The following is a 25,468-nucleotide window of genomic DNA, read 5'->3' as shown; positions in this document are numbered from 1 at the left end:
CAAGGTAATAAGATTTCCTTACCCATAACAGCAATAAGCTTTCATTTTCTTACCAAAACTTTATGCCAGTAACATCTATTTTCTCCTACTAAAGATGATCTAATTTCACACTTTAGTAAAGTAAACCATCCAACCTGGCATAAAGAAGTTCATGTTTACACCAATATGCCCGTTAAACAAAGTGGTGGACCATTTTGCTCGGTAGTTACTGATGGGTTTTTCAATTTGGTTATATGAAAGATTTTGCAATGGTTGTTAAAAATGAAATCGAGTAATTATAATAGGTGCGGGAGAATCTTAGAATACAAATTAGTATTTTTCACATTTTTTGATATAACCGAGTATACAAACCGATCGGTAACTACCAAGCAAAAGAATCAATCACTTGGTTTAACGGGCAGATTTGTGTCAAAATGGTATTGTTTATTTAGGCAGGACAATTTGATTAACTAAACTGTGAAAGTAGATTATCTTCACGACAAAAAAAATAAAGGTGAATGGTATAATTTTTGGGTAAGTAAATGAGAGTAAATTGGTATTATGGGTAAGGAAATGAAAGTACGTTGTTATAACTATATATGAAAATGTGTCATAGTCTATTGTAATAAAGATTATAGCTAATTAAAGAAAATTTGTTATTATTTTAAATGAAACTAAATCTTAATATTAATAGATAATTCAGTTGTGCATATCAAAAGTTAGTCTATAGTAAAGAATTTATAAGTAACTTATTTATTGAACATTAGATTAATTAAAAGAAAACCATTTTGTAAAAGTTGCAATGATCTGTTATAATTATGCAGTTAGATCAATACTAACAAATTGAGTACTCTTGATTTATCTTTATAGCCATTATTTCATCTGTTTCCTGTCAAGTAAATGAAAAACTTTTATGAGAATGAGTAGTATAACAAAATTAGCACGTGACACTTAAAAAAAAAAAAACCGATTACCAATAATTTTAATTGGCTTGTTGGGTCTTTCATGTTGGAAACTGTTGAAGGGCCAGGAAATGATAAACCAAAATTAAGCCCACCATAAAAAACAACCTAGTTTAAGTTTCCATCTCACCAAAACATGACGCAAGTATCACATTCAACCGTAAGCACAGAATGAGGTTGATTCGTTCTACTTAACAAGTACAGTAAACGTAAGAAAGATTAGTTAGTAAAACTTATATCCAAATGGCATACATTACAAGCTTTACATATTTAAATATATGATATAGTCTACCTAATCTCCTAATCTAATGTTTAGATTTCATCTTGTTGGTGAAGTTTTGTCACTTCCTGATTGAATACTGTTCCAGAGGGGTGTGGTTTCGATACCATGTGAGTAGGTTACAGCCTGTAAGAAAGTAAACACATACATATTGACATGCAAAGCAAGAAAGACTGTCATGTTCAAATTGATTTCAATAAGGTTAATTGTGTTTGTGAAACATAAAACCGAGGGAGATCCTAAAAGATACTATGTAAAGATGTTTAATAAAACTGAATTGAGAAATAGAGTAAAGATTAAGGATGTCCTCAAATGTCAGTACGAACAGCGAAGATGTTTAGAAAAAAATATTTTATATTCAAATCAACTGATAAAAGGTAGCTGACCTTTTTCATTGAAAAGCAATGAAATACCATGCATCTTGTAGTTGCAAAGATCAACAGCTACCTGTGGTAAAAAGAATATTAAATGGGTACATGAATAAAAGAAAAATAACAGGAAGTTGTAGGAAAAGTACCTACATCGACAGCTGATGAGCATGTTGTAAAATCTCTTTATAGACGATATTCTTAGTTGTTATATTATTTGAGCTACCATATGCAGATCCCGTTATAAAAACTTTAATACTGTTTATACTTTTTGCTCTCGAAAGTGCTACATACAACTGACCGTGAGAAAAAACAGGTTCTTTCAAGTAAATGCCAACATAATCAAGTGTTTGACCTTGAGCTTTGTTAATGGTCATTGCAAAACACAATCTAATTGGGAACTGAAATCTTTTAAATGGAACTGTATATTGTTCTCCTGTTGGTGGCTGTAATGGAATTCTATGAAGCAAAACCTCTTTTCCAGCAAATTCTCCATAGCTTATCTCTGCACGTATAACATTCCTTTGAAAATCTTTACAGAAAAGTCTAGTACCATTACATAAACCTTCAAAGGGGTTCATGTTCCGCAACAAAATAATAGGAGCATTATACTTAAGAACAAGTTTATGAGGTGGCATACCATTTGGTGTTAAGGAATGAAGTAAATCCTCATACTGGGCCTGATCATTTGGATCAATAGTCTCATCAAGACTAAAATATTCAATCTCTTCTCCGGGCAATTTGTATATCAAAGTATCATTAATCTCATCTACAAAAGTATTTTTAGTTGTTAGAACAACACGATTACAAGTGGGAGAGAAAGTGGCAGGAGTAACAAAAATGTTAGGATAAACATATTTCATAAGAGCTTCCAAACCGTTAACATCATTACAACCCTGAATGAGCATTGATGATGGTAGAGAAACAACCGCATCGTCTGTATGAGTTCCTATACCATTACCAAGTGCCAAAAGGAAACTTGAAAAAAAAGGATCCAATAGAGCTCGCATGTTTTCTGTTAGCTGCAAATGGGTAAGAGATTGCCATAAATAAGAATTAGTTAAACAAGCAGAAATAGTTTGTGTTTTACTTCCTAGCCTAACAACAGGAAGAGTTTGTCTGAAATCACCACCAAGAACAACAACTTTACCACCAAAAGTAGTTGAACAGTCCATTATATCTCTAAGTAGACTATCCAAGGATTCAATTGCAGATTTCTTTGCCACTGGAGCCTCATCCCATATAATCAACTTACAAATCCTAATCAGCACTGCTAAAGAGCTTTGTTTACTAACCTTACATACAAACCCTTCAGCCGCATCCAAAGGTATTTTAAAACGCGAATGAGCTATTCTGCCACCAGGCAATAATGATGCTGCAATACCTGATGTAGCTGTAGCCAAAGCAACATGACCTTCAGATCTAATTTTAGCCAATAAAGCTCTATATAAGAATGTTTTCCCAGTGCCACCTGGACCATCGATAAAGAAACAACCAGGTTTATTGCAGCTAACTGCATCCATTATCATTTCAAAAGCAACCTTCTGTTCTTTATTAAGAGTATATATTGCAGCCAAATCTTCAGTGGAAACAACAATATTTTTTTCTGTTTTAATCCCTCTAGTGTCATCTTCCATCAACCGATCAAATGAATTTTGGGGTAGAACATCAAACTGATGAAGACGTCTTCCCATTGACTGTAGAAAACAATCAATATGTTTAAATGCACGGGCATTAGATTCTTTGTGTGTCTCTTTGTGGTGGCGTAAAATGTCTTCCATCATTGCATCTTCAAATAACAACCACAACTTGCGCGGACTATTTGGACAGGTAAAAACTAAAAGTGAAGAAAAAAGCCTTCTCAACTCAATGGCATGTGAAAAGTAGAAGCTTCTTGCATACATACTTGTTGAGTAGCATCGTCAAGTAAATAACCACGTAACAAAGCAGCTTCTCTAAAGGTAGCAACAGTTACCCCGTTAATCATTTTTAAATCAGCAAACAATTTAGGACAACGAACTCTAGACAAAAGAATTCTAAGATAATACCTTTCGCCTTCAGTTGGATGGGCAATCACAATACGACCAATTGAGTCGCCTATTTTCCGGGGTGACCACATCTTTTTATCCCCCTTCCAAACAAAATGATCAGGAAACTGATTGTATGTGAGCTTAAGCTTTTTTGCTAAAACTCCAATATCATTTTCAACAAAAAGCTCAGTCAACATAGTTTTTCTTTGACCAGAGTTACTCAGAATATTAACCAATGTTGATTTACGTTTGAATGTCAAAGGCTGATAGTTTTCTAAATGCAAGGGCAAATGAATAACAGCTGGTTTCATTTCACCCAAAGGAAATTTAAAAATTCTCCATGCACCTTCAGGAGGAGAAACCCATCGACCTGATTGATACTCGTCAATCTCATTTATAAGGACAAGGTTTGTAATTGGAGAAATATTAAAGCTTATCTTGTCAGATTCCTTACAAATATACTTATATATATACTTCACAGCCTTTATTGATGAACAAATTTCTATATTAATGTGATAGTTAAATTTACAAAGCAAATAGGCATTATACGGAACGACCCATTTATTATTAAGAATAGCACCTCTGACTTTCACTTCGGACCCATCATTACGTCTACGATATATAGGATATGCATCGTCTGTCTGAATAGTCTGAGAAGAAAAGTCTTTTGGGTAAAGATTTTTACAAGAACCCTTCTTTTTCATACATATGTTAAAAGGATTTAAAGAGCCACCTGGAGCATGAATCATATGTTGCACAACCATCCTAAACAAATGAGGATTTGCACTTTCTGATGGTATTTCTGCAGAAACAATTTTGTCAAAGTCTTCAGGTGTATGCATTTTACAATTGCTTTCTAATATAAGCAAAAAATGTGCATGTGGAAGTCCTCTTTTTTGGAATTCTATAACGTAAGTGTGAGCACAAATTTCTCCGAAAATGTTATTCTTGAAAAGTTCATGTTTAAGTTGTTCTACTTTAGCATGAAAAACTCTAACAATCAAATTAGCTCTATTTTGGCCTTCTTCATATGGTTTAAGATTTTCTTTTATTTCAGGCCAATTAGGATTGCACGTCATAGTTAAAAAAAATATCAGGCTTACCGAACTTTTGTACCAAGGCCATTGCATCTACATATTTTTGTCTCATGTTTCTAGGGCCGCCAATAAAATTCGAAGGTAGTACTATTCTTCTATCAATAGCAGAACCCTATGTTTCCCCTTTTGCCATTGCATCCACAACTCCTTGCAAGAATTCTTGTCTTATTTCTTCATGTTGTATTCTAAAAAAATCTAGTCTTTGTGTTTCTAATTTAACATAGCTGTCAACTATATACTGTTGTAGTAATCTACCAAAATAGAGTAAATAAGTTGTGTCATCATGCCTTATCTGAAGCTTATAAGCGTAATACTCTCTAACAGATACAACCTTGGGGTTATCTACGTTTCTTCCAAGCACTGTATAAAAAAGAGAAAAGAAGTAAAGCACAATACATTTTTCCAAAAAAAAAAAATAGAAAGAGTAAGTATTTTACCAGTTTCTTCCATCTTTAATAAGTCATCCGCACACACTATACTACCCGGAGCAATAAGTTTTTCTGCAGCTGAACACAAACCCTGCTTTCTAACTTGGGCTGTTTTATTTTTTTTTTAGAATACCTTGATGCCAGCCTAGTTCTCCAAAAGGAAACATTAAAGGTTATTGTAGAGGATCATAACAACCATAAAAATACTTTATATTTCTAGATTCAGATTCATGGGTTGTAACTCGGATATCTCTTGGACCACACTCCCCATTATCTTCACCGTCCACCCAAATTGCAGCAACCTGTGATACATCAGGTTTATTATAGACTCTTTGGTCTTGAACAACAACAGTTTTAAGAACAATCTTATAAGTATCTAAGTCTCCAATATTCTTCAAATTCCGAAAAAAATAAGCGTACGGATTATGTTGAAGATATTTTATACACTTCTGAACCAGAGTTTCACATATCAGTGGACAAACCATTAACCTATTTTGGATCTCATGTTCAGTATCATGAATATATAACTGCAGATTTTTATGTCGGTCATTTTCAGAGTATAAACCATTAATAAAATGATACATCTGACCTTGAACTCTAAAAGTATAAATCCCGCTGTCTCTCTTATTGAAATTAGGATCAGATGTAACACCTAAGGATGTAAAAGCGAAATGGTTATTATATGTTCTAATATATGTTCTAAAAACCTTTGTTTCGTGACAGTCTGAAGTTAGTAGTTCAATCATGACTGTTGGAAGGTGATTACTATACAAGACAACACTGCCATCTAAACAACAAAAACCAGATGTTTCTGAATAGAACTTTAAAGCACCACAATGATGACAGTCAGGAACGTAAGGTAAGATATCAGCAACAACAGGAATGAACTTTAATAGACCTCTACCTGTTGCATGACCGGCAAAATTATGCTTATTTTTACGATTTTCTTGCTTTGAAATAGATTTCCTTATGTAATTTTTTTTTCTGTTCAAGTCTTTGTTGTTTCCATCTTAAAATAACACGTTTCCTATATGCTTTCCTATCCTCAAACTCCAAAGAAGGCTGAACATCCTTCATGATAGATTTATCAACCTTTTGCAATAAAAACAGATGAATAACATAAGCAACAAAACAAATATTACTAACCTAAAAAATAGCATAACCCATTAGATTTATATAGACTTTTAGTAAATTGGCTAACATGTTTTGTAAAAACTATAAGGAAAACCATTTGAAATCAGGGTAAAAGAAGAAACATGACAACACTTTTCATGTAATAGCAACATCGTGAACAATTGGAGAAAGAAAATATACAAAAAATACTCAAATGGCACAGAAATAGAACTGTCATTCATACCTTCGGTCCTCCTAATTAGCATGCACAAAATCCTGCTGCACAACTAATTCGAACCTTTATAAACCCTCAAAATAAGTAAAACCCTCGAAATAAGTAGGCAGATCTAAGAAGATTGAGGCAACGAATTCAATAGAATCTCAACTCTTGTAATGTGAAAAGGAAAAAAAAAAAAAAAAAAAAAGACAGAAATAGAACTGGCATTCATACCTTCGGTCCTCCTAATTAGCATGCACAAAATCCTGCTGCACAACAAATTCGAACCTTTATAAACCCTCAGAATAAGTAACCCTCGGAATAAGTACGCAGATCTAAGAAGATTGAAGCAACGAATTCAATAGAATCTCAATCTTGTAATGTGAAAAGGCAAAAAAAGCCAACAAATAAATAAATATCAGAAACAATAAACACCAATTGATTTAATTGGGCAAAAAGTTAAACCGTTTAGTTTAATTGGACCATATCTTAGACAACATACAGCTCCAACACGTATCACTATAGGCGGTGTAGCAAAGAATTGCAAAATTAACTGCGTGGGGAGAAAACTGTTTGGGATAAGCACCAGGTAAACGGTAATAAAGCCCAAATTTTATTAGTCAAGAATAAAACAAAAGTAAAACGGTAATAAATCACAACTTTTATCGGTTCACAATAAAACAAAAGTGACCACAAAAGGAGACATCAATTGGACCAAAAATTGGAAAAGTAGAACAACGACACATCTTTACAACCTAAGCCTAGCAGCCATAACCTAAGCCTACAACTATAATGCCAAAAAATAGAGTAAATAAAGATATATGTTAAAAGTTGTCGGCACACTTTTATTTATTGGAGGAGAGTATATAGACATATATGTTAAAATTACCGGCATAATTTTATTTATTGGAGGAAATAAGCACCTCAATGACGTGCACCAAAGTAGTAATCTCAAACATATAGGTAATGATGATGATATATATATATATATATATATATATATATATATATATATATATATATATATATATATATATATAATAAAAAACTATCAAGTTCAACAAAATCTAGGGACCATTTTTGTAAATTAGGCAAATTCCTTGAAGTCTTTAGTATATATAAAAAATAAAAAATGGGACCAAAAATATCTACTTCAACAAAATCTAGGGACCAGTTTTGTAAATTGGGTCGATATTCATGTTATGTTCATAGTTTAAAAAGTAAAAAATTGTCAAGATCAGCAAAATCTATGAACCATTTTTGTAAATTAGGCTAATTCCTTAAAATCTTTAATATATATAAAAAAAAAATCAAAAATAGACCAAAAGTATCTACTCCAACAAAATCTAGGGACCATTTTTGTAAATTTAATCTAAAGTTCACTAAATCTTTAATATATATAAAAAATCAAAAATAGGACCAAAAATGTCTACTTCAACAAAATCTAGGGATCAGTTTTGTAAATTTGGCCAATTCTCGGTTCACTATTCATGTTATGTTCATAAGGTTAGGCTTAAAAAGTAAAAAAATGATCTAAGTTCAACAAAATTTATGGATCATTTTTATAAATTAGGCCAATTCTTTAAAATCTTTAATATATATAAAAAAAATCAAAAATAGACCAAAAATGTCTATTCCAACAAAATCTAAAGACCATTTTTGTAAATTTAACCCAAAGTTCATATGTATATTAATGGTCCTATGTGAACATAAAAAAGTTTAATGTTATTAACCCTACTTAACATGTTCATTAGATAATTAAATGACTAAATATGAAAAAAAAAAAAAAAAAAAAAAAAAAAAAAAAAAAAAAATCATAAATGACTATATATATACCAAAATGCAACAAGGTACAACAAGCTTTATTGACACCATGAACAAATACAAAAAAACTTCTAATCAAACGGTATTAGGTAGTGTTCTCTTTTTTTGAGATCAAGGGTTCAAATCATGTCGTGGACATAAGTGAAATTAAATATTTTTTTGAACCGATAAATATAATATATAATCTATTCTCAAACTAAGATCTAATTCTATCTACGTCCACAACGAGACTTGAACTCTTGACCTCAAGTAAAGAGGACATCATCTGATACCGCTGGACTAGAAGCTATTTGATAAGTGAAATTAAATGTTAGTTTAGAAATAGATTATATATTTATATTTATAAATGCTGGTAAAAAAAATACATATTGTCCAAATGTACGAAAGGTGGGGGACTTAATTTGCCATACCATGAAATTCAATGCTATTCAATTGTAATTTACCAATACCTGGGCTATATAAAGAGTCGCATCCATATGATTTCTCTGGCAAAGAGAAAAAAGAAGCAATTTTTTTGACGGTTTGATTGTATAAAGCACCGTCGGAACACAATAAGCCGGCGACGGTCGTCACTATCAAGTCTCCGGGACCGTTTAGGAGGAGGTAGGCATTCATTCTAACTTTGTTGTGTTTGAATTTTACGGTAGCTTGATAACGTCTGTTTGCGTTTCGATACCAAAGTTCTTAGTAAAACCCTAGACGGGCTGTTCTTGTTAACAAGAACAGACACTTTCAATTAGCCATCCTCCTGATTTCTTCTTATGTCCACCAGAAAAAAAACATCTTCTTTTCTTCGTAACATTTTTCATCTATAGTTCTTCACCTATTCTTCAAGTAAGATTTCAATTTCAACTCTTAACCGTTGATTTTGATTTTTGGCTCCTTCAACTGCTTCGATTTCTAGGGTTTTGTTGCTTTTAAAGCTTCGATTCATCAATTGCTAAATACTATATCCGGTGCGAATCAATTGCCTGTCATTCTCATTATCCTGGTTCGTCTCCTCGAGTTTTTTCAACTGCTTTTGATGCTTTGATTTCCTTTTCAAACCAGAACAATCGATAATATTCAATTTTGTTGTTCTTCATAGTTTATCCAACAGGTTTTGTAAATTTGCTTTTAAAGTTAGAACAGAACCCTAGAATCTCTTACTTTTCTGTAATGCCATTAGCGTTCCTTGAAAATCATTCTTCTGTTGTTCTTGAATTTCCTAGAGTCGGATGAAACTGTATTAAAGAGAAGAAAAATGAGCATCGTACCACAGGAGACAGTTGAGGTCATATCACAGAGCATTGGCATAAATAATTTGTCTCCAGATGCTGCATTAGCCCTTGCTCCTGATGTAGAATACCGAATGCGTGAAATAATGCAGGTAATTCTTGTTTATAAAAACTGTTCCTTTTTCCCCCTTTTAGATTATAATTCCAATTGAGTTCCTTTTGTTAAAACTTCAGGAAGCAATCAAATGCATGCATCATTCAAAAAGAACCACATTGACCACAGATGATGTAGATAGCGCACTCACCATGAGAAATGTTGAGGTAAATCTTGTTTATAAAATTTCCTTTTTCCTCATCTAGATTATAATAATAATAATTCGTTGTCCCTAATCTGAGCCATTATTATTGTCAGTTCAGCCAATCTATGGATTCACATCTGGAGATCCTTTGCGTTTCAAAAGAGCCCTTGGACACAAAGATTTATTTTACATTGATGACAAAGATGTCGATTTTAAAGATGTAATTGAAGCTCCATTACCAAAAGCACCACTCGATACTTCAATCTTCTGTCACTGGCTAGCCATTGAAGGTGTCCAGCCTGCTATTCCAGAAAATGCTCCTGTTGAAGGTTTGTTTCTAACTTTATATATATAAAACATAATCTGCAGAAATCCCTTTTCTTTGTTAATTGTATTTTATATATTATTTCACTGTCGCAGAGCTGACATTTGGAGATAATCTTATGGGTGATCTGCAGTTATTACCACTTTTCCAGACATTAAAAAGCCAGAGCAAAAGAGTGATGAATTGCCTGTTGATATTCGATTGCCTGTAAAACATGTCTTATCTAGAGAGCTTCAGGTAATTTAATGCTGACATGGCAATTCAATGCTGACATGGCAAAAAAAAATTCATTTTTTTTTTTTTTTTTTCCTACAGTTATACTTCAATAAAATCACAGAGCTTGCAGTAAATACACCTGATACTGATCTCTTCAAGGAAGCTCTAATGAGTTTAGCCACAGACTCTGGACTCCATCCTTTAGTTCCTTACTTCACTTGCTTTATAGAAGACGAGGTAAATAATAAATTTCTTTAAAAATTTATTTATTAATTTCACCGATTTAATAAAATTTTTCAGGTTTCTCGTGGTCTAAATAATTTCCACCTGCTTTTTGCTCTAATGCGACTCGTTTGGAGTCTTCTACAAAACCCGCACATTCACATCGAACCTTATGTAAGCGAGTCTTAATTATTTTTATTCTTGTTTAGTTATTATTATTAATAATTAATAAAATAAAATATTATATATTTTCATCTAATATCAAATATGTTGCGTGATTTTTACAGTTGCACCAATTAATGCCACCTGTCGTAACGTGTATTGTTGCTAGAAGATTAGGAAATCGAATCGCCGACAATCACTGGGAGCTTAGAGACTTTAGTGCCAATCTTGTTGCCACTATATGTAAAAGGTGAAACCTTTTTTTTTTTTTTTTTAATCATTATTAATTAATATTCTAAGTGGATTTATTATTAATATTATTTTACAGGTTTGGGCATAGTTATGGTGATCTTCAGACACGTTTAACGAGAACATTACATAAATCATTTTCGGATCGAAAACAAACATTAACTCAACATTATGGTGCTATACAAGGACTCACAGCTCTTGGACCTCATGTGGTAAATAAATAAATAAATAAAAAACGTTACATTTTTTTAATTTTTTTTTGTAGATTAAATTTTTACAGTTGTAAATATTTTGCAGGTTCGGCGCTATATTTTACCTGACCTTGAGTCTTATTTAGGGTTTGTTGAAGAAATGATTACTGAAAATAAACAAAAGGAAATAACACGACATGAAGCTTGGCGTGTATATGGTGCATTATTGGTCGGTTTTAAAAAAAACAAAAACAAATTTATTATTATTTTTTTTTTGGTAAAAATTTATAAGTTTTGATTTGTGTAATTTGTTTTTCTCACAGCGTGCTTCGGGTCGATCTGTATACAATTTGCTGAAGCTTTTTCCGGTTTTACCCTCGCAACATGCGGACAATGTTTTGAGGTCAAAATTCCAGGTTATTGGTACAAGTGAAACACGTAAGTAATTTTTTTTTTTTTTTTTTTAAAATATATAATTTTTTGATAAACATGAATGTGGGAGTTTAACAATTAGGGTTATTTATTATAATGAAGATAAAGGAAAGGGGAATGAGGAAGAGGTGGAAGAGAAGGAAAAGGGGTCCCCAATGGTGGTTGTTACAGAAGATGTTGAAGGTGAAATAGAAGGAGAAAGTCCACGTGTCAAAGGAGGAAGAATAAAAGGAAAAGGAGTGAGGAGGACGCCTGCGTATCTGAATCAAGTGTGGAGAGATGATTTGAATTCAGGGAAACTTGTTGTGTCGTTGTTTGAATTGTTTGGTGAAGGTATTATGTCATTCATTCCTTCTCCTGAGATGTCTCTATTTTTATGATATGCTTGTTTAGTTAGTTAATGAACTTTGTTTGTTTGTGGTTGATTGTATGATGTGGTTGTTAGTTGGTTAGGACTTGTTCTGAGTTCATGTTATTTTTTTATTTGAAAAAAAAGCGATGATATTAAGTGTAAAATATAAAATATAGAAAAATTACCAAACAAGATTAGACGATGAAAGGTATCTTTTCATCCCTCCATTCCTCATTGCACATGGAAGTTGGAAATGCTCATCTTTTTTTGTTTACACAATCTTTTATATTTTTTATATTATTAAAAAATTTAAATAAATAGAGATTAACAACGAATATATTAAAATAAAAATGTTTATGAAAATTGAACAAATAAAAATTTAACAATAACATTATATTAAAAAATACAATTACAAAAACATCAAAATAAAACCATACAACTAAATAATAATAATAATAATAATAATAATATATAATTAGGGTGTTCATTTGGATGGATCGGTTTAACCCGATCCAATTAAATAGATTGGTTTTCAGAATATGAATTTAAATATGTCCAACTAAATTCAAATCCGAACCAATCTAATCCTATTATAATTCGTTTGGATTAATTTTTATAATTTGGTTTTTAAAAACCAAAACATGTTAAAATGTTATATAATTATAATATTATCTAACTTTTACAAAAGAAGTAAAAAAAATTATTTAGTTGTAATTTTGAATTTATAAATAACTACTAAGAAGGCATATTATAGTTTAATATTTAATATATAAATAACTTTTTAGAGAAAAAACATATTAATAATTTTTATTGGGTGAAACCTTTTTAACTTATTTGAAAATTAAATTATAAAATTAATAAATAGTTATAGATAATATAAATAAATAAATAATGAATTTTTATTCAATTTTTATTTTATAAATCAAAACCAATTCAAAATTCAAAATAATAATTCGGTTTTGTTGAACACCAATCCAAAAATCAGAATATTCAAATCCAATAGTCCAATCCAAATTGTCCAATTAGAAAATTCAGTTTTATCCAAATAGTAAACAACCCTACTTTTAGCAATACAATTCTTGAAAAGTATTTTGATTTACTTTTAGACATTTTTGATTGGTTGGTTGGAAGTTAAAATTCATAAAAAGGATATTTTGTTAGACCTTTGTCTTTTAAAATTACATTATTTTACGATGTAAGCATAAATTATATTTCTATTTTTTTCATAGTGTATTGTCTGTGCAGGTTTTGTACTATAATCCAATAGCTTCTGAGAACATCCGTTCTATGTTCTTTGTTTATTCTTGTGCTGTCGAACTTTTTTCCTGTATCATCGTTTGGATATGCAAATATTTGCACAAAAGTATCATCAATGGACTATATCCTATCAACAAGATAATACTCATGCATGTATTTGTACTTTGTTGACATGAAATGGATACTTGGGCGTAGTTCCGTTTAATATATCGTTGAATAACGATGATTGTACAATACATGCATGAGTATTATAAATTAGAAGGTTGAAAGCGTGAATATAAGGTTTTTTTCTTAAGTGGAAAAGGTTTTGGGTGTAACCGTCGGAAGGCGCTCAAGCCAATGTCACTATATTTTAGGAGCCCCCACTTATCCTATAGCCACTCCTTCTATCCTAATTCAAATATGAAAACCAATAACATGAAATATGAAACTCTACATCTACATCTACATTCGACACTAGGTTATAATCTGTATACTACACGCAAGGTTGTAGAACTCGTTACTTGGTATCTGTTCGGTTGACTACCGAGTAGCGAGTACTCGGATTAGTTAATACATGTAGAAATTTTTTTAGGGAAAGTATATATGTAAAAATAACAAGTTAAAACCATAAGCTAATTGAAATATATAACAAAATTAGATAAATATGAATGCACAAAAACTAAAAAATACATAATGATCTCACTTCGTGAGTAATTATTGAAAATTTAATATATATATATATATATATATATATATATATATATATATATATATATATATATATATATATATATATATATATATATATATATATATATATATATATATATATATATCAAAGAGTTGACCGAGTTTTACAACATTTCTCAGTTCGGTAAAGGACCGATCGGGAAGTACTCGAGATTCTGAAACTTGCCTCGGTAAGGGGCCGAGTAGCGAGTACTCAGAGAAGTAATCGGTCAACTCGGTGAGTTTTACAACACTGACTATATGGATCTGCAACGTAAAACAACTTTTAAACTTGATACACATAGTAATAGTTAATAACACACTCATTTTAGAATTTGTGATGTAAATATTCGAAAAATATAAGCACGCTTTAAGGATAATCATAAAAAATATGAACACATATCAAAACATGAGCTGATGGAAATTAAACTAAGAAATATGTTATTTACAGCAAAATAACAAAATGATTACATTTGATGTGAAATTTAAATTAATAGACAATAGTATGTTTATATATGAACAATCCAGTCATATCATCAGGAATAATACCATGGTGGCACATATATTTTTAAGATGTATGTCATAAAAGATGTACCACGTAAAAAGGAGTAGTTTCTTAAGGTTTTCTATTTTAACCCCGACGTGCAACGTTAAATGGACAAAAATTCTATAAGGGCATTTTCATCTTTTCATCGTGACTTGGAAGTAAATAGAGATTTCACATTAAAATATATAATCTTATCAGATACCCATATCTCTCCACCACTGAACATATGGCTCAGGATAATTAAAGTTATGTCAAGTACTCTTGCAACCACCACATATTGCAAACATGTAGTGAAGCTGAGCATTGACTCATCGCCAACAAAATCTTTTAAGTTGGAATTTTAACATAATACAATAGCAATCTAACACACAAAGTAAGAAAACTCAAGACTGAAATACAGCATGCTCTTCTTAGTCATCCATCTGCAAAGTCACAAAAAGTAATTTAATTTCATCACATTCCATCAAATAAGGAAAGTAAAAAGAGAATAAATAGAATGGTTTCATCTTGTCTGATAACTACAACATCCTTATGAGTTATGAAATGGGGAAAGAAAGACATTGGGATGTATGGATTGATTCCTAGACATGTACATCGGCGAACAATTACTTCCTCCACTAAATAAAACCATTTTCTTTATGGTGACTCCACTAAATAAAACCATTTTATATATTTGTTAGAATATGATGTACAAAAATAATGCAATTATAAAATTGAATTTTTATAGGGAACCATATGTTTTTGTCATTTATGTACTATATAATTAAAAGTTGCAGTCTCATTTATTCTAACAAATATATAAAACATATCTCTAAGGTACTATTGTACAACTTTGAATCTTGTTTGACTGTTTCTTCAACCTCGATGAATTCAACCAGAAAAACCTGCAATTATGAAACCAATAAACCAGATGCCAAACTAAAATATCTAATACATGTGAATTTTGATTTTAAATTAATCAATTGCTTCAATAAATAAAAAAAAAAAAAAAAAAAAAAACACATGGTAGACACAACCAATCAACTTAAAGAAGATTGAATTGGTGCAAAAGGGAACACTAACCTGCACCATCAATATATAACTTGGATCTGCTAGAAAGTTCCTTGTGTGTTTAGCCAGTGGAAAAAATAGAATATTCGATCTACAAATTAAGTAAGAAAAGAAAAATATTGGATTTGTATGTACAAATAAGAATTTTGAAAGCAGATACAACAATCATTAAACCTTTGCAAGATGCAAAGCATAAAAAAGAAAGTTCCAAATTAAATTCGGCCACACCTCAATAACGCCTAAAATTTGGAATATACTAAAATCACAAAAAAGCAAACAAAAAGCCTTACAGTCTTCCACCCTAAGCATATATAAGAACAACAGGATCATCCTTAGCTTGACTAAGAACAATCCATATGACGTGTAAATGGCCACAAGACCAAGAATGTAACTTTATGGAAAAGCCATATCTAATCATTGAAATCAAACCCATTAACTATGAAATCGTAGGAGAAATCAAGATGCAAAATCGTGAAATCATAGCAGAGAAATTAAGTAAAAAATCCAAATCTTACCAATAATAACCGATGTTGGAGCAACGGTGAAGGATTAAAGTTTTTTGATGTCTTTAGGGCTCTATTTCATAGCTTCCTTCACTTCGTCTGTGGCAAAAAAAAAAAAAAATGATTAAAAATATCGGCATGTCAGACGTACTGAAGCCCTAATCCATCAAATACAAATTTTGATACAATTTAGTTGCTGATTTCTTGCATTTAGAAAGAAATCAATCTCATTATATCCTTGATTTTAAGAGATCATGGTATACCAAATTTCCGGCTATATATATATTTCGTTATTTTCAGGAATGAAAATGAAGATTCAAGAGTAGGAGGCGAAGATGTCGAGTTATGACTTTTTTTTTGTTTAATTCTTTAGTAAGGGTGTGGGCGGGAATAAATCCTCCTTAATAAATGTAATAAAATAAGTTTTTTTTTTTTTTTTTTTTTTTTTTTTTTTTTTTTTGGTACATATCAATTTCTCATGAGTTTTGATACTTGTTATTTTATGGAAATTTTGAAATAAATATTATCCACTTGTTAAATTTTGGTTTGTTTCATTTTTTAAAATTAAAGTCATATACTTATATATGTAAAGTATTAAATATCATATATAAGATATTGAATTGCAATAAATATGTTTTTCCTTATTTTAAATTTATACATTAAAAAATATTTTTTATTTACACTTTAATGTTTAATTTTTTTTAATCAACCCGTGTAATACACGAGTTTCACACCTAGTTTCTAAAAAAATAGGAGAACATGACACGTGGAATGCAGCTGTTTATAAGGACATGTGACATTTTAGAGAGGTTTACATTGTCACATGTCAATCAATTAGAGTTTCACATTAATTATTTGTCACTTGTCATTCTAAGGTTTTTCCCCATTAATTAAATTTCCACTAATTCACTCCTCCATTTTACACATATCAAAACATCAACAAAAAATTTATTTATAATATCTATTGCCTAATTTATTAAATTATTAATTTTTTTTATCATTGCTCTATATTTACTTTATAATTTAATTAAAATTATTTTTACCTTTATAATCCGTGGTGCCCACAGGTTATAAACTACTATATATATATATATATATATATATATATATATATATATATATATATATATATATATATATATATATATATATATATATATATATATAAACCTCTCCTAAAATCCACTTGTCTAATTTTTAGACTAAGAATCTGCCACTTGGCATTATAAGAAGCAATTAACAAAAAACTTTCCCGCCCAAGTTGTTTTGCAGCTTTTACCGCTTAAAACTTTTTCACTTCAATTCAAACCGCTTAAAACTTTTTCAGCTCAATTCTTTAATTCAATCAATCACGGAAAATCAGTAATCTATATTAAAATCTTTAACTATATCTTGCCTAAAATCTCGGTCCCATGATTCTAAATTTGATTTCAAAATACCTAACTCCCTTTGGTTGTAAATCAATAGAACCCATCTTCTCGGCTTATTCATCTCAACTTTGAATGTTTAGGGGTGTCATTGTAAACCCTAGGGCTTAAGGAGACGTGTCTAACTTGCAAATGGAGGAGCCAAGATGGGATCTGGAAACTTTCGAAGTGACAACGAAGTTGTCAATAAAATACAATTGACACTATGATAACAATAACATGTTTTTATTTAACTAATTCCATAAGATTGGTAGATTTGTTGTAGTTTGGTTTTCAATTTACTGTGCAGGTATCTTCTATTTTCTTCATTCCACTGATATAGACAAAAAGGAAAAGACATCTCATTCGCTATTTCGGAATTCATCTCAGAGATCGGTATGTACCCTTCCATAGTCTTAATTATGTTTTCCATAATACTCAAGGAGTTCAAAAGGGAGCGAGAGGGGGTTGATTTTCCCTTGAATTCTAGGATTATGGCGCTAAAATATTTGCAACTTTGTCAATTGGATCAAATTCGGTCCACAATTCAGTCATTTGTTGATGATTTTGATGGGAAATATTTAGTATAGATCATCAAGTTGGTGAAAGAGAATAAGGGATCCCATTTATACTTATGAGTTTAGTAGAAAACTCATTTGCACTTTACACGCTCGATGAAATGCCTCAATGATGCATACTAATTATTTTTTCACCAAATATAGCATTATTGCCCAACATCAACTGTTTTCGTAATGGGTCTTTACAGTAAAAAACTGAATTTTTAGCAATCACATTTTATTTATTGTCCAATTAAGAAAAACAGAGAAATGGTTTATCTGGGCATAATGATAAATTTGTCGGACATGATGTTGTGTCAAGTTATGAAACATTAAAGCTTGCAAAAGGACTCAATGTTGGTTTACTTGAGGTATAGTATTTAATACATGTCTTAAAAATTTGTTAATTTTTTAATATTTTGGTTATTATATATTTATATATCTGTTTGTAAGTTCAACCAGATGCTAATCCATCTGTTTGCAATCTCACAGTCTATAACATGGAATTGAATTTAAGAAAACCAAATGAGAAAGAACAAATAAGAAAGAAAGTAAGTGATTCCCCTCTATTAAACACAAACATTATCAAAATATGTTGTTTTGTAGCTTTTATTTTAAATTATATATGTTTTTATTTTCTGAATTTTGTGTCTGACTTGGTTTTGCATAACATAGTTGTCTAATTTGCCTATTACCTAATATTCCAGTTATTTCATCACTTCTTCCGTACTCAGCTGGAATATGTTATATGTTTTTGGATTGCATGTTTTCTGTTGTTTTATACACATGACGTTTCTTATGTATTTTTGTATTGCATGTCAACTATTTGATGCAATATAAAAAAACATACCAAGTCTTTTCAATATAATTTTCCAAAACTTTGCGACACAAACACAAACTAAGTAAATTGTTTAGTTTAGTAATACCCAATTTTTAACAATGGTAATCCAATGGTAAAGTAGGACATCGGCAATTCATGTGAAGTCAAAAATAAAAAGGTTATTGCTTATCCATTTTACCATGGACTAAGATTACCTACATATGTTACCTTTTATATTGCTTAACTGACTTCCTTCTTCATTTTATGCATCAAAAAGTGCTATTATTTTAGATAATATCTTTCTTTACTACATTTTTCATATAGGATTAGAATAGTACTAAAAATTTCCAACCTCTACAAAGCCGGTGGTAAAATAATAGTTACGCTGTTAAAAAATTCTTAATAAAAATAGATTTAATTTACCTTTCCTAACCTTTTGCATTATTAATGTTAGGTCGTAGATGTTCCTAAGTTTAAGATATGCATTTTATCCTTTTCTTATATCCACTTCCCTGCATTCTTATGTGTAAAAATTACAATAATAATAAATTGCTTATTTTAAGTTTCATTTGTATTGAATTTATAAAAAAAATAAACCAATCAATTTTGTTTATTTTCTTTTGTTTTTCTTTAGTGGCAGCATCAAATTTTGGTGATTTCTTTTACGCTAACAAGTACAATATTGTAGTAATAGAAAACATAGTTATGGTTATACTAATTTTCTAATGATTGTTTCTTGAAATTGGTTTCTTTTTCTACAAACTTATTCTTTTAAACAAAACAAATTTTACACTTTTAGTTAATTCTAAGTCTTTTAAATGAATGTGCCATTTGTTTCTCAACTATTTGCAACCCATTAGTTTGTTTAGTATATCATCTTACTTTCATGTCTTCATGTTACCATTATGCTTCCAAAAAATACAATCCCTTTATAGAAAAAAAATGAAAGTAGGATGCTATAATACATTAATAATTGAAAGTGATTGCTTTATATTTCTTCCCCGTGATGTCCATGGGTTATAACCTAGTATACTTAATAAAAAACATCCCTTAAACGCCACGTGTCCTCCTTATACACAAGCAAAATGACACGTGTCATTTTCTCCACCTATTTACCCAATTTTTTCCCGCCCATTCAATTAATTTCAATTACATTCAATACCAAATCTTATTCCTTACAATTTAGCAGCCGATTTTGGGCAGTTTAAGTTTAATCATCTTTATCCTTATCTCCATTTGCTGCTTTTTATAGGCGCTTCCTTCTCCACTACAACCACCATCGGTTATTTCCTCACCCTTTCTCTATACCTACAGGTTTTTATCTTTCTCAACCCAAAGATCTTAGGCAGTCGCAACTTCATTTTCACTTTTTTTGCAAGTTTACACAAGCAGTAAAGGTCCGTATGGATATTTAACTCCTACACGAACTGATTGGACGCAAGTTTGTTTTTTTGTTTTTTTTTTTTTTTTTTCTAAATGAATGGTCATATGGAATCCAATTAAAGGTTTTGATTTTGGCATCGGTGAATAGTTCGAGAGAGTCTGATTGAGACCGATTGAAGTGCATTTTATTTTTTATAATTTTTTTTTTTACTTTTCCATTTAGTGTAGAAGTATTTTACATAATCATGTTCCATTCTTATCGATTTTCTTGATTATGTTTTCCTATTGCTTTGATCAATACATACGGGTCTATGAAATTTCAAGATTTTGGGTTTGCGATTTTTACTGTTCTTTTTAATGATGTATAGGTCAGTGGGTGAATTTACTGAATCGATTGTCAAGTATGCATCGTATTTGAAAGAACTTGGCTGGGAAATATGTATGTTAAAGGACCGTATACAAAGGTATCAGAATTTGATTCTTAAAGAATGTACTGGACACTAGCTTAAAGGCTATGAAGTAGATTTGGGCCATATGGCCATGAATCAACACATACATCCAATTTGTTGTATATCCATGCATCTACATGTGCATCTTGCAATCAGTTGTTGTATATCCATACTGAATTCTATGCCCTAATTCAATAGATTGCAATTTACCCTAGCTAAGGGTAGCATAAGCCTGTAAAGTGTAAATTTGACGGTCATGATTTTACTGTTATCGGTCAATTACCTGAGGTTCTGTAATGTATTAAGGTCCCATTATATCTTTATCAATGTCATCCATCTATTCTCGAGTGTTTTGGGGGTTAATTTTAATTTGGTTGAGATTATAAATCTGATCAGATTCTTAAGACTGCTTTCAAGAAGGAAACAGTTGGGCCTGTCATAAGGGATCAATATGTTGAATAGGTTAGTCACCGATTCAAACATTCTTTCTCCTTTCACTCTACTTACTACTTACAAAAACAACTTTGAATTTCACTAAACTATACTTGCATACAGAGGGTTAACATTCGAGTCGAGATTGAAGAAGAAGAAAAAGAGAAACTTAAAGCTACAACAAGAATGAGTAACATTAAGTCATTAACATTTGTATATTTTCATGTTTATAGTTAATATTCATTCTTAATTGCTAATTTTATATTTTTGCATTACTTTAGGGAAGAGGAGCTTCAATTACAAAAACAAAAAAAGCAGAAAATCAAAGCTAACCCATAGCTATCTTTTTTCTGAAGATATTGAAAACGAGGAAGAAGAAGAAGAAGACAGTAAGGATAGTAAGCATATGTTTAGTTTGTTTTTCATTATTTTCAGTTCATTTAATCAAATACTTCTCTTTTTAATACTCATTAACTTAAATTAATGTTCTTATGTATATACAGAAAAACAAGAATCAAATACGTTTGGTTGTAGAGGCTTTGGCAAAGATCTGGCAATAGAAACTACCTTTTTGCCCGATAGGTTTGATTGAAAACTCTCAAATAATAAAATAAAAACGTTTATAAATCTTATTTGTTTTGTTGATTAATTGTCACTATCATAGTGTGAAGCATACTCCTTTAGTGAGAGGGAGACAGAGGAGCAAGCTGAACATGAAAAAGTAATTTAATATTATAAAACTTTATCTTATATTTTATTAATCTAAAAAAAACTATGTCCTTTAAGTTCTAAATCATATGTTAATTACATTACAGATGAGGCTCTTGAAATCACTTATAGTTACTGGGATGGTGCAGGACATCAAAGAGTCATGCAGAGAATTCTTAATTTCTTATGTTCTAAAATATGGCTAAATTACCATTTTACCCCCTCATGGTTTTAGGTTAGAAAAGGGATACAATTGGTGAGTTTTTACAGACAGTTTGGCAATAACTTGAAATTTAATTTAGAGAAATATGAATAGCTTCAGTTGAAAATCTTTCATATGTGAAAGAGGATCTCATTATTCCATATGTATGTAATAATGTAACATTCATCGTTTTAAAAAAATTAATCCAAATTAAAAAAAAAAATTAAAATGATACTAATAAATAGCTATCGTCTATTTTTTTAGCAACACGATTTCTATGAACAAAGCTAGCGGAAAAAGTGGTTAGCATTTTTTTCATTTTATATATTATTATTATTATTATTATTATTATTATTATTATTATTATTAATAATTGGAGTATCAAGTTTGAACTTCTTGCAATAATATATATATATATATATATATATATATATATATATATATATTACTTTTTAATATGTACAACTTTTCCACTTTGATATGCATATGCATGAAGATGTGCGAACGATTGATGCAACCATAGAAAAAAATGAGGTAATAATGTTTAATTTGATTATCTAGATTTTATAATGTAGCCAAAATCCACTTTGTAGAAAATTTTGTTATAGAAAAACAAAATTAATATAAGGATTAATATATGGTAAAATTTATATATTGACTTTGTTTGATTGATAGTAATATGTTAGTAAAGTTTTTGAGAGTGGCTGGTATGAGAAGAACAAGCACATTGTGCAAAAAGGACAGTAAATGGGATGCAAGCGAACCAATTATGCACTGTATTTGTTGGTTGTTTATCACATCATATTTTTCTGTTGTAACACTTTCATAAAAGGAAGTTTATTTTTTTCATTTATTTTACCTCTAATAGTGGATGATTTGTTGCAATTAAAATAGATTTACAAAACTACCATGGAATTTTTTTCATTTATTTATGCATCCCTTTAAATGCAAAAATAGCAATGTACTTTCGTAAATGTCTAATTAGCATATTATAGCATCATACTTTTCTGTTATAAGAGTTTTATAACAAAAAGTCTAATTTTTTTCATTTTTTTTACTTACAAGGAAAAAAGGGTAATGTTCATTTTTTATTATCTTATAAGTATATTATAGTAAATTATACTTAGATGACAGAAAATCCAAAAAGTAAAAATGTCTATTGCATCATCATCTCATGTGATATCTCTCGCATATGTTATTCATTTTAACCAATATGGTAATAATATTAGTTTATTGTCCATATGTAGTATAATTTATTTATTTATCAACCTTTTATATAGTAATGTTATCATTATATCATCAAATTATCATGTAAAATTTTACCATTTGAAGTAAGTAATTTTGTAACCGTGATTCCTACAGGTTATAACCTAGTATCCTAATAAAAGAGTCCTAGCTGCCATGTGTCATCTCTTTAGTCCATTTTACACAAAAGTTAAATTACATAGTTACCTTTTATCCTTCAATGCTTCAATCGGTAAGGGTTTAAAACTTTACATATTGAAGCCTAAAAACTAGCCACCTCGTCTGCTACTTTTAACTCATCTCTTTTACTAAAACCATAATCCGTTTGCCATCATCATCGGCTTCCCTTTCTCTCTTTCTACCGACTCTAATCCATTCACCACCACCATTTCTGCCATCTCCTTTCTTTCACCATCATCTAACACAAGAGAAATTGAATAAACTAACAATTATATATAAATGAGTTTTTTTTTTTAATACTTTTTTTTTTCAGTTTTTAAAAAATGACAATTTTCCCCCAAGTGCCACATTCCGAGTTGTTCTTCAAATTATGAACTTCTTTTTTATGCAATTCTTTTTAAAGTGATCTCTCTACTTACATTTATTTTATTTTAAAATATTTAATATCACCATTTTTCAATAAAATATTTGATTTTAAACCATACTATCATATGTATTTTATATTTACTATGTTTGTTTAAATTTTTGTTAGATTTTAAAAAATTATTTTCTTGAAAATCCAGAATTATTAGTTGGATTTTAGATTTGTTCTAAAAATCAGTATATATTTTTTTTCCAACTCTGATTCAGCTTGACATTCGAAATCTGGAATGTCAGTAAAAAATTTACTTCTTTTATCAGTAAAACTATTTTTTTATCGGTCCGGGATTTCCCATTCCGGACTTGGTGGTTATTTTGCGGAAACCTTTTTTTTTTTTTTTTTTTGGTTATTTACTTTAAATACACATTAAAATGCACATTAAATTATAGTTAGATCAATTTACTTTTACACCAAACTATTTTTCAAAAAAGATAAAGAAAACAGCAACGAACTTATAGTTTTTTCAAGACTTTATGTCAAATTACGAAAGGTATAATATATGCTAAAGAAATTTTTTACAAACTCAGCATAGAGAATTTTTCATTTTACTTTGTAAAAATTTCAAACTCGGTATAAAGATTTTTTTTTTCTTCATATTTTAATACTGTGGTCTTTGTTTTTTTCGTTCTTAGAAGAGGTAACAAAATGAAACTTATCAACATCTTATAATGTAATATTTTTTCTTTTTGCTGTACATAAACATTTGAGGTTGTTAAACTCCGATTATTACAATATTATACGTCCCCTTTATTTTGTAGAATATACAATAATTAGAGTTTTAGGCTTGTAGTTTTTACTTTGAAATAATAATTAAGCCTGCGTTTTGCAGATGGTTTTTTACGTGTTTTTGTTGTATATTAGAAGTAAAAAAGTGATATTTTACAAAGTTTCAGGTGGAATAAGTGAAAATAATATTTTAAAAAGTAAATGATCAAAAATATCATTTTACAAAATATATAGGTTGCAAGTAACGGATTATACAAAATTGAGGGATTAAAATTGCATTTTACGCATCAAGGGTTATAAGTAATAAATTATACAAAGTTAAGGGTTTGAAATTGCACTTAACGCATTAACGTAATTTACATTGTGCATTAACAATTATATTATTAAGTATAGTAATTTTCTATATTGAAATGGTCAAAGTAACAATTTAAATAAAAGGAGTGAAAAAAGCATTTTACAAAGTAAAAGAGGGAAAAATCGTATATATATACTACGGCATAAACATGAAAAATCAGAAAACGAAAGGGGGTAAAAGTGATATTTTTTAAAGTTAATTGTAGATGGGGTGAAAGTGATATTTAAAAAAATAAAGCGATGAAAAATATAATTTTACAAAATAAAAGGATTGTGATGTATTATAGAAAATTGAGGGATTAAAATTATGAGGAGTAAATTACATGAATCGTCCCTCATGCAGGTGCCAAAATGCACGTTTAGTCCCTATTTTCAAAAATTAACTCGGATCGTCCCTCGTATTGTTAAAAGTTGCACGGTACATCCCTCGTTAGTTTAAATTTGCACGTTTCATCCCTTTTCATACATAAAAAGACTATAATGCCCTTTTCTTTTCTTTTTCATTTATTTTGAACATTTTTAATTATTAAAATTATTTGCCTTGATTATTTTTA

At 29.9% G+C, this 25,468-nt stretch overlaps 3 protein-coding genes, 1 long non-coding RNA gene and 1 pseudogene across 6 annotated transcripts; 2 read left to right on the top strand and 3 right to left on the bottom strand.

The window, feature by feature from the left end:
• Nucleotides 1-1,281: 1,281 nt before the first annotated feature.
• Nucleotides 1,282-3,370, bottom strand: LOC145046428 (uncharacterized). Its single transcript, XM_078994716.1, has 5 exons — nucleotides 2,885-3,370; nucleotides 2,230-2,611; nucleotides 1,739-2,094; nucleotides 1,608-1,668; nucleotides 1,282-1,347 (listed from the first exon to the last, which is right to left on the bottom strand). Exons 1-3 carry the CDS (start codon nucleotides 3,368-3,370, stop codon nucleotides 1,739-1,741), a joined length of 1,224 nt encoding a protein of 407 aa, XP_078850842.1. The 3' UTR covers nucleotides 1,282-1,347; nucleotides 1,608-1,668.
• An 80-nt stretch (nucleotides 3,371-3,450) lies between these two features.
• LOC145046427 (uncharacterized) lies at nucleotides 3,451-4,698 on the bottom strand. Its single transcript, XM_078994715.1, has one exon. The coding sequence runs from the start codon at nucleotides 4,696-4,698 to the stop codon at nucleotides 3,451-3,453; it is 1,248 nt and encodes a 415-aa protein (XP_078850841.1).
• A 4,069-nt stretch (nucleotides 4,699-8,767) lies between these two features.
• TAFII59 (TATA BOX ASSOCIATED FACTOR II 59) lies at nucleotides 8,768-12,029 on the top strand. 2 transcript variants are annotated; one of them, XM_078995278.1, is made up of 12 exons: nucleotides 8,768-8,901; nucleotides 9,510-9,667; nucleotides 9,750-9,836; nucleotides 9,933-10,143; nucleotides 10,273-10,376; nucleotides 10,455-10,592; nucleotides 10,656-10,751; nucleotides 10,865-10,989; nucleotides 11,068-11,200; nucleotides 11,286-11,408; nucleotides 11,503-11,617; nucleotides 11,714-12,029. In XM_078995278.1, exons 2-12 carry the CDS (start codon nucleotides 9,542-9,544, stop codon nucleotides 11,989-11,991), a joined length of 1,536 nt encoding a protein of 511 aa, XP_078851404.1. In that variant the 5' UTR covers nucleotides 8,768-8,901; nucleotides 9,510-9,541; the 3' UTR covers nucleotides 11,992-12,029. The 2 variants fall into 2 exon arrangements, with proteins under 2 accessions (XP_078851404.1, XP_078851405.1); XM_078995279.1 differs by having other exon boundaries at nucleotides 11,694-12,029.
• A 2,610-nt stretch (nucleotides 12,030-14,639) lies between these two features.
• LOC144998115 (uncharacterized) lies at nucleotides 14,640-16,385 on the bottom strand. Of its 2 annotated transcripts, XR_013660134.1 has the most exons (5): nucleotides 16,295-16,385; nucleotides 16,044-16,130; nucleotides 15,541-15,619; nucleotides 15,310-15,362; nucleotides 14,640-14,900 (listed from the first exon to the last, which is right to left on the bottom strand). It is a non-coding gene; the product is annotated as an uncharacterized LOC144998115 (long non-coding RNA). The 2 variants fall into 2 exon arrangements; XR_013660133.1 differs by lacking the exon at nucleotides 14,640-14,900 and having other exon boundaries at nucleotides 14,914-15,362.
• A 1,219-nt stretch (nucleotides 16,386-17,604) lies between these two features.
• LOC145046426 (protein XAP5 CIRCADIAN TIMEKEEPER-like) lies at nucleotides 17,605-22,581 on the top strand (annotated as a pseudogene).
• Nucleotides 22,582-25,468: the final 2,887 nt, after the last annotated feature.

This window comes from Lactuca saligna, chromosome 5 (genome assembly GCF_052625555.1).
Source record: "Lactuca saligna cultivar CGN05327 chromosome 5, ASM5262555v1, whole genome shotgun sequence".
In the NCBI taxonomy this organism is placed as follows: Eukaryota; Viridiplantae; Streptophyta; class Magnoliopsida; order Asterales; family Asteraceae; genus Lactuca; species Lactuca saligna.
The sequence above is the reverse complement of the archived record's forward strand: the minus strand, read 5'-3'. Positions and strand labels throughout refer to the sequence as shown.

Coding starts and splice junctions, on each gene's coding strand:
- LOC145046428 (XM_078994716.1), bottom strand. CDS start 3,370: ATGGAAGACATTTTACGCCACCACAAAGAGACACACAAAGAATCTAAT. Junction 2,612..2,884: donor CTGAAGGGTTTGTATGTAAG/GTTAGTAAACAA, acceptor ACCCATTTGCAG/CTAACAGAAAACATGCGAGC. Junction 2,095..2,229: donor TCATTCCTTAACACCAAATG/GTATGCCACCTC, acceptor TTATACGTGCAG/AGATAAGCTATGGAGAATTT.
- LOC145046427 (XM_078994715.1), bottom strand. CDS start 4,698: ATGACGTGCAATCCTAATTGGCCTGAAATAAAAGAAAATCTTAAACCA.
- TAFII59 (XM_078995278.1), top strand. CDS start 9,542: ATGAGCATCGTACCACAGGAGACAGTTGAGGTCATATCACAGAGCATT. Junction 9,837..9,932: donor TCACCATGAGAAATGTTGAG/GTAAATCTTGTT, acceptor TTGTCAGTTCAG/CCAATCTATGGATTCACATC. Junction 10,377..10,454: donor TCTTATCTAGAGAGCTTCAG/GTAATTTAATGC, acceptor TTTTTCCTACAG/TTATACTTCAATAAAATCAC.